This window comes from Ciona robusta, chromosome 14, assembly GCF_009617815.1.
Source record: "Ciona robusta chromosome 14, ASM961781v2".
Classification (NCBI taxonomy): Eukaryota; Metazoa; Chordata; class Ascidiacea; order Phlebobranchia; family Cionidae; genus Ciona; species Ciona robusta.
The window spans coordinates 2,449,921-2,463,159 of NC_143248.1; the positions used below are offsets into that span (position 1 = coordinate 2,449,921).

A 13,239-nucleotide genomic window follows, 5' to 3' on the forward strand; every position below is an offset into this window, starting at 1 on the left:
TTTGCTGCTGATAATAAATGTTCCTATTTCTTTTCAAAGATGTTTAGCAGTATTAACAAGGAGACTATATATGCTGCAAAATGTGAAAAAAATATAGTTGGTTATTGGTTTTCTATTTGGGAACAACTCGTCAACCAATTAAGGATTGTTGTTGAAATGCACAACCAATTAACAGTCTCAAATCTTTTATACACTTTGTTTTTGTTTAAGGTCAATAACATGAAAAATTTGCCCAATAATGTTGTCCTAAAATTATACAGTGGCGCCAGTAAATTTTAGCAGTTGCGATCTCTTTCTGCAAAACGAAGTGTAGCATTTTCTAGATTTTACAATTCATTATACATAGGATAAATTATTGAACAAATCACTTTTATTTGCGTTTAATTGCAAAACAGCTAGGTATTTTTGTAATAGCTTGAAAATACTATTATTTCACAGAAATAAAAAGAGCGCAACTGCCCAAAATCGTGATATATTTTTTTTTCTATTCACGTGACCGCCAACTCCGTCCCCATTTCGCTTGGTCTCCATTGTAAAAGATAGGCGCACAGTGATTTTTAGGAGGTTTTAGATGTTTATTTTAAAAACTACACTAACTACATATTCCAGTTTATTAGGCCAGTTTAGGTTTTGGTAGGTTAACGCTTACACTTTAGCGCTTGTTTAGGAAAATTAATAAATTTAATTAAAAACGTTCAAACAAACGGTTTGTCAGAAATATATATATGTTTAAAATTAGTTATTTTTCCCTATAAACTTAAATTAAGTCAAAAAACGAAGAAAAACTACATAAAACGCCCTGGCTTCCATTGACTACTATAGTAAACGGGAACAAGTCGTGAAAAAAGAGAGCGTATCATGTTCTGTCCTTTACCGACATTAGAGATGCCATGGCCTACTCAATACACGGCCTAGGAATACACCGAAACTGCTCCGAAAATAAGAGGCCTATTGACGCGAATAATGCCCATTATAATACATTGTTACGTCACGGTTTTATAAATGGATTTCCTTCATTTTGAATGCAGTTTGCAGTTGTTGGTAGGTTCAATACCAGTTCTAGGTTGTTTTAACTTACAGTTTATCACAGAACGTGTCGCCGGGATATATTCTTGTTTAGTTAAAATCATACCAGACATATAAAGCAGCGCAAAAGGTTTATTAGTATATAAATATCAGTTTATTAAGCATAAAGAGAGACGAGCAATCAGATTCAGTTTACCAACACAGAAAACCTACGTTTTGATTATATTTAATTTAGTAGACAGGCATTTGGCAAGTTTTATAATGCAGCACACCTTTATAATTTTATTTAGATTAAATTGTAAGCCACCAGAATTATTAAGCAAGCTATTTAAGCATGGTCAATAGGTGTTCCGTAGTTGGATAAAAATATTTGGATAAGGGTACCATCTGTGCATGTTATGATCATGAAGAAGTGGCAAGAAGATCTTCAGGAAGGAAGACTAGTCAAATTTAAACAGCGACAAAGGTCTAAAGTTAGACACAACACTTAAGTACGAAGGGAGGCTATCGTGAGTTTGTTTGTATTAAACAGTCTTAATTTATGATGTGGTGTATGACCCATTTTTTTACCTTGAGAAAGAGCCTCTGTCCTGCTTTAACAAAAAAAAACCTCAGGTAGAAAATGAGTTATGAGCAGCAGGACAGATCAAGGCATAAGCACCTTGAGACAAAAGGCTAATGCTTGTGTTTATCCAATATCCTATATTTTTTTTAAGGGCCGGTTTTAAAAGTCCGCAACGGACATATCAATTAACTTACTTGTTGTTACTGCGGTGTTGTTTTGCTAGATATGCATAGGCTGTCTTATAAAACTTCTGTTTTAAGCCAAATACTATTTTCACTCAGCGACTGAGCCAAACTAAACTGTCGGTAAAACTTACTTGTTTGCCGCACGTGGTTAAAAGTAACTCCTATCTGTTCAGTCATGCTTAAACATTTATAAAAAATATAAGATGTTGACAAAATAACCCGAAAAATAAGGTAATTTAACCGGGAATGGTAAATAAACTGTTATTTGATGCAAAAACTACAGCCAGACAGCAAAATCCATTCATAAAACCGTGACGTAACAATGTATTATAATGGGCATTATTCGCGTCAATAGGCCTCCTATTTTCTGAGCAGTTTCGTTGTATTCCTAGGCCGTGTATTGAGTAGGCCATGGAGATGCGCGTTGTATTCTTTTTTATTTCTGTGTATTATTTAAAGAAAAATGAATTGCCAGCATTGTTTGTCAATAGACGTCTTAAATTAGAAAGATTTATGTTTATGGATATTCCCGGTGGACCATATATAAACTATATTGAACAGGTCATGTCTGTGTGTTTATTTAGGTGCCAATATTAACATTGTAATATGCAGCTGAAATGAAAGCAAAGCCTTTGCAATAGCACATCATCAAGGGCGTAGTCAGCCTAAAATTTTGGTGGGGGCCAAATGTTTTACGGTTGTATTTTGGGTTTGAAAAACCACCTAGTTACAACACAAAACACGGGAAGGCGTACTGTGAATGGCATTTATTTTTCACAATTACGCCGCATGAAAACACAACGATCTACAACTACATTTAAAACTCTATTCGTTGCCTACCACCAGCCATTTTTGTCACAAAATTTGAGATTTGTTTTTCTTAGCTAGCAGGTAGACTGTTTATTACGAAATAATATGGATTCACACGTGAATTCATCCATCATAATAGCGATTGTTTGACCTGGCAACTAATTACGACATAATAGCATTTCACATGGCGATTATTTGCGTCATAATAGGGACTGACACCTTATCATTTAGCATGTGTAAGAAATTTAAAAACAGGCTTAAATGTTTTCTTTCTTTTTCTTTTAATTAGAAAAAAGATCCGGAACCGGATCGAGATCCCCCATTTGAACATCACTGTTTAGCACGTTTAACACTTTATTTTTATTTTTTCACCAATAACATTACTGTAAAACTCAAAATTTGGGGGGGGCATGGCCCCTCAGGCCCCCCCTTGGCGACGCCCATGCACATCATACAAACACGGGTAGCCTACACATGTGTTTTTGAGAACGCGATTTGTATTAAGCATTTTATTCCCCATGTTGCCTCTTTTCGTCACAAAAGTAACTGCATATTTTTTATTAATTATTTACACTATTCACCTAAAAAAATGAACTATATAGTTACCGGTATACAGACAGTGTCGAAACCAGAAGAGAAAAAAAAAACGATTTCAAACGCTCCACACCTAATCCTCCTGCTGGCATCGACACTATAGGTACAGGACAGGTGTGGGCTTTTATGTGAATTAAAAATATGCAGAAAACTTTATATAAAAACAATGTTTACTCTTAAACACAACCAAACATGGTCTCAAAACTGGATCTTGTAAAACATAGTGTGGCTCAAAGCACGGGGGCCTTATTAATACAAAAATTGGCTTATAAGACTGGATAAGGAAAACAGACTTATATATAAATGTAACAAATGGGATATGAATATCAGTTTTTCATTTTCGTATAAGAAGGGGCGATAGTATAACACTTGGATTCACACTTTTTCTAAATCTTGAATAAATAAATCACATCGCGAGGTCTAGATTAATTCTTTATCAAAATGGTTAACTATATTAGAGTGTGATAAGACGTGACCCATAAGCGCACATATTGCCCACTATTTCGAAACTCAAAATATATCTGACGGTTTTGGGGTGATACTACGAATTAGCACTATAGTACAATGGGAGAAGATGGGACCCTTAAGCACATATTGCTAAATATTTTCAAAATCAAAATAGATGACAATTTTTGGGTAATACCACGAATTAGTACTATCACTCCTTTATTAATTGACACTAATTTAAGAAAATACAACAAAACACACGAAGAGTTATTTAGCGATCCGCCCAACAAGTGAAATTTCACAAATTCGAAAACACACAGGATAAGATGGGACAGTTTAAAATCATTGTTAATTTTGACTATTAAGTGTATTTATAAATAGGAATATACGTAAATAACACGAAATAATACTTTACTCTTTGAAAATTAAGTCTAAACATTTTTTTCTTGGCCTACTGCTATAGTTTTTAACATGTTACCTATCCATTATATTATTGCATAACAACTGGTATTGTTTGAACGACTATGAAAAATGTTCGAACATAAACGAATAAATATTGTATCCAACAAGTGTATATGTACTTGTAATAACAGAAAATTGATTATAACTATTAATAAAGTTTTTATTTTTGTTACAAATTGGGTATTACTACTCTGTTTTTGGCACAAGCCACATCTCATAAATTATCACCAAGTGCAAATGACCAAATTTCAAATATATTTTCAAAATGTTATCTTTTTATTATATCAGTATCTTATAGTTAAATATCACCTGAGGTTTAAATTACTAAATTAAAAGCAAACTTTCCAAAGTTTGGCAGTGAAAACATACAAAACAACAATGTGGGTGAAGATGGGACTCTAAATTGAAATATATTTACATTAGCAGTATTCTGCAACTTGTAGTTAACCTACCGAATTTAACAGGCTGTGCTAGTTTCTTTGCCATGTAAACTTCATATATATAACGTTAGACCGATATTTTTTTGTTGTTTTTATCTCAAATTAAAGTCATATTGACCCCTGCCTATTTTCTTCATGCTTATATCTTAGTGTTTTTTTACAAAACCACGGCCTACTAGAGATATCTCTAGTATAGGCCGTGGTTTTTTTACAAAACTAAAACTAGTTGTATGAGAGAAAATCAAACTGTACGAAATATTCAAGGTTGTTTTATGAAGCTATGAAACTAGTTTAATCGTTCGCACACGCAAACTAAAACAATTCATTGGCTTTACTATGATTCAGCAAGAATTAAAAAATAGCACCTTACTATTTCGCATTTTTTACCCGTTCAAAGTATACTGTTTTTATTTTACATAATTTTTCAATCTTTAAAAACAGTAATTAGCTTTGACGGGCGTTTTATAAAGTCGTGATAATACCGTCAAATATTTCTGTAACTTCATTTTCCTGATTATCATTAAATGGGGGTCCTTAAAAAATTTCTCGTCTGACAAATTGTCCCATCTGCCCCCACCCTACTATAGCTTTGGGTAAATACAATGAATGTTTAATTAAACTTTTAAAGCGTACAATATTATGTCGTGTTATAAAAATATTGGGCTATTTCTGTTTAGTATCCCGATATACCATCCTATGCTATACACATTCAGGTTGCATCCGTTCGTACTCACTATATTACATATATGACATATCCAATGTAGAATTTACTTTGGCCTTGGTTTAACATACAATAGTAGTCTACAATTCTAAATTATAACTTCCAGTGTAGAACTAAACCACCGTAAGGAATAGAACAATTATAAGCACATATATCGCTCAATATTTCAATTTTTACGTGGCAATTTCAGTTCATTCTATGCGCTTCAATTTGATTTTTCAAGTAAAGTATTGGCACTAGAGTTTCGAGGTTACATTCTCTATACGTGGTATGTTCGTGTAGCCTATTTGCTTTCTATTTAATTTATTCTAAGATTTTTCTCTAATTTTAGATTGCTAACGATTGTTTGTAATTTTATTTTCAATCTTTAAACACAGAAAATTCTGGTATTAATTTAGATTAACATCGCTGTTTTGGCTAATCTACATATATTGATGTATATTCCGTTTCTTTTTATTTACCGCATGAATTGCAACCAAACAAAGGCGGTTAAAATAAATAAAGCGCGTCTAACTGAAGTGTGTGAGGAGAGCCGATTCCTTTAGACAAAACGTCTACAGCCGCAACATTGGTAAAACTATATTTAAAAATCAAATTATATGACGAAAAAAGGCTAAATTACTTCAAATTGACCGTTTCTTTTACTTCAGCGGTTCGGTTTTAGCGAATTTTTCATAGTTTTATTTTTTTTGTAACTTTGGTGCACATTCTGCTACCATTGTGGGCGTATGTGTCCTTGGGCAAGACACTTAACGGCAATTGCTCCAACCCAGTGGTCACTTATGGGTTACCAAATTATCTGCCATACATAAAAAAAGATGAAAAAAATTCCAACAAAATAATCACCAACAAAGTAACATACATGCTGGCAACTCGTAAGTTGGCACGAGGTGTATCATGGCCTACTCAATACATCATGGCCTACTCAATGTATTGAGTAGGCCATGGGTGTATGAACACCCGTGTGATAACGACTGTCGTTTTCCGGCCACGCTAGGATAAAGCAAGTTACATTCATTCATTTTAACTTTGACAAGGGTAAAAACGCAGCCGCAATTGAAGATTGATTAGCGTTTAAAATGAGTTCCCTATGACGGTTGTGGTGGCCTCACGTACCTTGCGAAAGGCGCTGTGTCTTTCATGCCACTGCAGGCGCGTATGGCTGATAGCAATCAAACTTAGTAATATTAATATTATTAATATTAAATATATGTGTCTCATACTCAAGGTAAGTGCATTTTGTCAGTTGTTTTACATATTTGTTGCTTTATTTCGAATAATACAATCAAGTATTGGATTATTCGTGTATGAGTCTGGTATATGTATTGTTGCTGTATCGTCTGAACGAATAACCACCGACCTCTTAACTAGGCACAAGCACATATAACCCGATACACACTATATGGTAAATCGTATATATATGTCGTAAGATACTAAAGCACACACGCAGTAATAAAAGCAGATCGTATACATGACAGTGAAAATACGTACACGCTGCATTAAAGTACAGCATAACTTAATTTGTAAAATTAATTAGCAAGTAATAACTTGCCAATCTGTGAGCGAATTTTACCAATGATTACATTTCGCATTCCAATACACGTTTTGTATTTAGAAAGAAAATATGTAAATACGTGTCGTTGCACAACGACATACGTAATTACCAAAAACGGTTTTATTGCCGTTCGCATTATAATTTAAACATGATCAAGCCCTTGGATTAGTATATGTTAATTGTTCGCTAATCAGATGATGTTACAGTGGAAACATCAATTCAATTGCTTCAATGAGGATGATTAAACATCTCCAAAAGTTAAGAACTCGATGTCGGTATATATAGTACTGTGGGGTTATTTATCTATTTTAGTTTCACGCGGCTACGATTATATAATTCTGTAAATATTTGTTGTTTACTACCAAATGGGACGAGTAAAGAGATTAAAAGAGAATTAAAACATGTCCCATCTTACCCCAATCTACTATATAGTCTGCGTCCGTATTAACTTGAATGACGCCTAACCCCTAAACTAGTCACAAACTCACGATTGGTTGCCAAGGAGGTTTAAACTTGAATTTAACCTTTAACTGAAATAGGTGGCAAAAAATATAAAAAATAAATATGTGGCAGAACTCCATACAAGAGTTATGTTTTCCAGCTGTGCGTGGAATTTACGTTTAAAAATACTGCAGAAAAAATTAAAACTGCTCTACAGCACCGGTTCACAAACTTTATCTACTCGCGTACCATTTTTTGGTTCATGCAGCGTTCTCGTACCATCTACATTCTACAATCATCCACAAATAAAAAACGAAAACTATAAACCCGTACTTTATATAATCCTGGCTTTACTTTCGTTTTGACATGTTACGAACTAAAGGCTCGTGAATATTAAACAAAAAATGGTCAAGTTTTTACGCCCTCTCTACAGTGCTACTTCGGCACAACTAAATTATTACAAAGACTTAGTTTACGGATTTATTACGTTGTAATAAATGGCGTTGTATTTCGTCACAAAGAAACCATGTTTTTCAATCCAATGTGTCTGTAGGTTGACGGTGCTTTGATCACAGTTTTATTAGTTTACCCAAATTTGCTTTACGCTATAAAAGCCCTCCTATTTTATGTGTAAGGAGGGCAATAGGAGCTTTCTTATAGTGTTATTGTCCTCGAATTTGTCCGTAGCTTAAAATGCCGCTTGTTTGTTCGTTTAATAAACCGAGTTGTGGACATAGCGTTATGGAGTTGTTAATGTCGAGATGAATGCGTGCTTTAACTTTTATTACACCCCGAACAATTGGTGACCCCGTGGACACTTTGACGACAGTTTTAAAATTAACGACAGTTTGACGACAGTTTTAAAATTAACGGTGTTTACTTTATTTATGTTTTACATTGTTGAGCTGGATCCTACCAAGAACCCCAACAAACATAACCTCTCATCTAATTGACTTGCATACCACGAAGAAGCATTTACTTGAGCTAAAATTTGGTCAAGAACATCATTAGACATATCTTCTATTCTTCGTTTTACTATTGCAGCTGATAGTGAAATTTAATTCAATTTTTTGGTCTCCTTATCACCAATCATGATAGGCACAAGTTCCTTCATTACTGGCATTAAAATTTGCAATTTGGTAAGAGGCGACATGCGAAGTAAACTGCCAATACTCCGGTAAATGCCTTCATGACATTGGTTTGTGATGCAAGAGATTGCAACCTACGTTCAAAAATCGCTTTAATGGATAGAGTGTGTTTTTCTAATTCCAACGACACCTTACTTGTTTTAATCGGGTCTGTATAACCAAAGATATTCCAGCTCAAACACCGTGAAATTCATAAAACTGATTTGAAAGTTGCGTGGCGAAAAAATTGAGAAGTGTACTACCCACGTGACAAATCACGTCACAAAATTGTTGAAGCGTGGCCGCTCTCATTCGGAAACACTGAGAAAGGCGAGAGGCAGTGTTTTTAGCGAAAAACGATAGAACAAAAAAAAACGCAAAAAAGCATAAAAAAAACGCAGGTTTCGCTTTTAGAATGAATCAGTCACATGACTAGTACGTTTCCTACGTCACAATCACGAAGCTCGTAGTAAAAAAAGGATAGCGCTAGAGATCACTGTTTGAAGACGAATATCTACGCCTATACTGGACCAATTTTAATAAGCAAAGTATTTTTGGAATTAATAAATTAGTCGCTTTATGAATTTACCATAAAAAATAAAAGTGACGTGGGGCGTGTTTAGGCCCTTTAATTAGTTTGGCTGCAAAGCTTTGCTGTTCGGTAATAATTTTAAACATGACGACACAAAGGTTTTACCGTGACGCATCCCGCAAGCTGAAAATATACAGTAATGGTTGCGATCTGGAACAAAAACATTATGTTTATATTTTTTCAAAACCATTTTTGTAACGTCACTGTATTTATAGTCAGTTGTGGCGACCCCGGAATACGTTCAGGCGACCCCATTTCTGTATGACTACATTTATCAGAAAAACAAAATTTGTCCAACTCCAAGCTTTTGTGTCTTGGCAAGTAAAATAAATCAGGTATAACGCCAATCACATCTTTGGTAAATTAAAAAAATAATGAGTTTCCAGATGCTTTCTCACTAAAACTTGTAACAAAGTAATCTGCACTAGATAGTGAACCTAAACTGCTGCCAACTTCGAGCCACCACTCCTGAATACCACGTTTACTGAATAAACCTTTATTGCTATAGCATTGCGCATAAAAATATTTAGGCATACTATAATCGCACGCAAATTAAATCAACTTTCCGTTGTATTTTCTGAACGACTCGTCGGTACATTTAAATCCCGTCGTAATTAGCCAAAAACGGTATTGTTGCCGTTCGCATTATAATTAAACACGATCAAGCTCTTGGATTAATATATGTTAATTGTTCGCCAATCAGATGATGTTAGAGTGGAAACATCAGTTCAATTGCTTCAATGGGGATGATTCAACATCTCCAAAACTTAAGAACTTGATGTCGGTATATATAGTACTGTGGGGTTATTTATCTATTTTAGTTTCACGCGGCTACGATTATATAATTCTGTAAATATTTGTTGTTTACTACCAAATGAGACGAGTAAAGAGATTTAAAGAGAATTAAAACATGTCCCATCTTACCCCACTCTACTGTATAGTCTGCGTCCGTATTAACTTAAATGACGCCTAACCCCCAAACTAGTCACAAACTCACGATGGGTTGCCAAGGAGGTTTAAACTTGAATTTAACCTTTAACTGAAATAGGTGGCAAAAAATATGTGGCAGAACTCCATACAAGAGTTATGTTTTCCAGCTGTGCGTGGAATTTACGTTTGAAAAATACTGCAGAAAAAATTAAAACTGTTCTACAGCACCGGTTAACAAACTTTATCTACTCGCGTACCATTTTTTGGTTCATGCAGCGTTCTCGTACCATCTACATTCTACAATCATCCACAAATAAAAAAGAAAGCTATGAACCCGTACTTTATATATTCCTGGGTTTACTTTCGTTTTGACATGTTACGAACTAAAGGCTCGTGAATATTAAACAAAAAATGGTCAAGTTATTACGCCCTCTCTACAGTGCTACTTCGGCACAACTAAATTATTACAAAGACTTAGTTTACGGATTTATTACGTTGTAATAAATGGCGTTGTATTTCGTCACAAAGAAACCATGTTTTTCAATCCAATGCGTCTGTAGGTTGACGGTGCTTTGATCACAGTTTTATTAGTTTACCCAAATTTGCTTTACGCTATAAAGCCCTCCCATTTTATGTGTAAGGAGGGCAATAGGAGCTTTCTTATAGTGTTATTGTCCTCGAATTTGTCCGTAGCTTAAAATGCCGCTTGTTTGTTCGTTTAATAAACCGAGTTGTGGACATAGCGTTATGGAGTCGTTAATGTCGAGATGAATGCGTGCTTTAACTTTTATTACACCCCGAACAATTGGTGACCCCGTGGACACTTTGACGACAGTTTTAAAATTAACGGTGTTTACTTTATTTATGTTTGAAATAGTATTCACCTCCAACGAGGGAGGGTAACATATCCTTCTGTCTAGTTTCTAGGCATATCGTGAGTTAACGCACTTACAGGGTTTCACTCATCTTTGTGACCCATACGTACGACTACTTTTTCAAAAGAACGCGCAAACGCTCAATACCGTGATACATTCTTTTTTCTATTCACGTGACCGCCAACTCCGTTCCCATTTTGTTTGGTCTCCATTGTAAAAGATAGGCGCACAGTGGTTTTAGCTGTTTCTTTCAAAAACTACACCAACCATTCAAGTTTATTGGGCCAGTTTAGTTAATTTGGTAGGGTAAAGACACCGAATGTTTAATTAAACTTTAAAAGCGTACAATAATATGTCGTGTTATTAAAATATTGTGTTTTTCTGCATATTTATCCCGATATACCGGCATCCTACTATACAGGTTGCATCCATTCGTACTCACTATATTACATATATCCAACGTAAAATATAATTAGATCGTTGTTTAACGTACAATAGTCTAAATTATAAATAAAGTTATTATAAATTTTCTGTTATTATTATTTTATGTGCATTTGTGGGATACACAATTTATCAATTGATGTCCTTACAGTACCAAATTCTTTATATATAGGCCTAGGCTACAATATAAAATACTTAAGGTAACATGATAAAAATTATTATCACTAGTCACTATACAGCTTAAACTTATGACGAAATCGAATCAAAATATAAATATTCATAAACTTTAGAGTTATTCTTCAGAATCATAATCGCTAATATAAATTCAAAATCGCTAATCATTGTAAACTCAGTTTATTACGTCATAGTGTTAAACTGACGTCACGTTAAGACAGCTATCCAAAGCTGATTGGTCAGATTGCTCACGTGACTGACGCCCCGCACCAGTTGATTACGCCCGCCTTATGATTGCTTCGCGCATAAAACGTCTGTTCAAAAAGTTACTACTTTTCAGTTTAGATAAGGTTGGTTCCAAACAGGTTACAAGTTGGAAGGAAAGAAGTTGTCTTGCAAGACTTCAGTTAAGTACTATTCTATTACAATATTATTATGACATACTATTTACTATAACATTGTTATTTATTAACATATATTATTACTTTATACCAAAGAGATTAAAACCATATCAAAGATATACTAAACAGATTGGTTTTAATCTCTTTGCTTTATATACTACATTACATTATACAGTAAAAAATGCTACAAGTTTTGTGGCGTGCGACGGTTCTTTATTACGTCACACGCAATTTCTCAGTTCACAATCGCTGCGGTCTGTATGGTCGTTTGGATTTCGTTTTGTTTGTATTTCTCGCGTGAATGTTACGTCATAAGTCTCGTCATGACATAGCTGAATAACACGCCACTAACAAAATATACACTTACCTTTACTGTTTTAGTCGGATGCTGTAAAATATATGCGCATATGAAAAATGACATGGGCATATAGAGCCATTTTCTTAAATCGTCAAGTCTAAAACCCTATTTTAAAAATCCCATACTAGGTAACAAACTTTAGTTAACACTTGCACTAATGGTGTCTACAAAAATTTTCCAATAAATTTAATATCTAGTTTATTATATTATATTTGCTTGTTTATGATATATACATTAAATGCATTTCCAACAAATTTTAGCTAAAGTTTTGATTCAATAGCATATTCGTATGCCCAATGTGTGTGATGATATTATGTAAGGGGCTCACAAATATGTGGGGTGATCAAATCAATGACATTATAGTCAAAATTGAATTTTCAACATAAAAGGCACAACAGACGACATAACGTGAAAACAAAGACGGTCACATGGGATTAGTGAAATTAAGCATGATAAGTCTGTGCAGTCAACACACTATTATATTAGTTCTCTTTGATTATAATGATATGATAAGGGTCAGGATAACTTTTAGTTTATAAAAAAAGGTCGGACCTTCTGCAAGGTTGTGAAAGATGGGGAATCTTTAATATTCTTGTTCATCATCCAAGAAAAAAATCTTTCTATAATAAGCATTATTGTAGCAGATGTGTTAGCTGCAAGAGCAGTACCACCAAGAGCAGCACCAATAGCACCACCAAAAGCAGTACCCTCAACAGTGGCAGCAGCACCACCAAAAAGGGTAGCAACAGCACCACCAACAGCAGTACCCTCAGCAGCGGCAACAGCAGCGGTTGCAGCACCTTGAGCTGCAACAACTCCAGCTGCCGCAACACCTATACATGCAAGTAAAGTACCAGCAGCTGCAAGTACTGTAGCTACAACAGCAACGTAAATCAACCAAGTTGTCCAATGTGCTTCAACCTTCTCTCTTAGTTCATCAAGCATCCGATTACACTCTTCTTTTGTAGATTCTCGAAGGGTTGACATGGGAATTTCTTGTTTCATTTTTTCGCTGATATACTTTTTGTATATCTCATGCACTTTGTTTAAAACTGGCTCTCCATACTTTGCTACCTGTATGTAATTTATTAAAGC

General features: G+C 34.6%; 1 protein-coding gene across 8 annotated transcripts in view; it reads right to left on the reverse strand.

Annotated features, from left to right (window-relative positions):
- Positions 1-13,239, reverse strand: part of LOC149724906 (uncharacterized) — a 65,039-nt gene that overhangs the window by 28,741 nt on the left and 23,059 nt on the right. For 3 of the 8 annotated variants that reach the window (XM_089892751.1, XM_089892754.1, XM_089892750.1), the window contains one exon: positions 12,326-13,218. The exons of the other annotated variants lie outside the window; for them this stretch is intronic. In XM_089892751.1, the coding sequence (XP_089748877.1) occupies positions 12,673-13,218 (546 nt within the window). In that variant the 3' untranslated portion in view covers positions 12,326-12,672. Of the gene's footprint in view, positions 1-12,325; positions 13,219-13,239 lie in introns of those variants that run through there. 8 annotated transcript variants of the gene reach the window in all.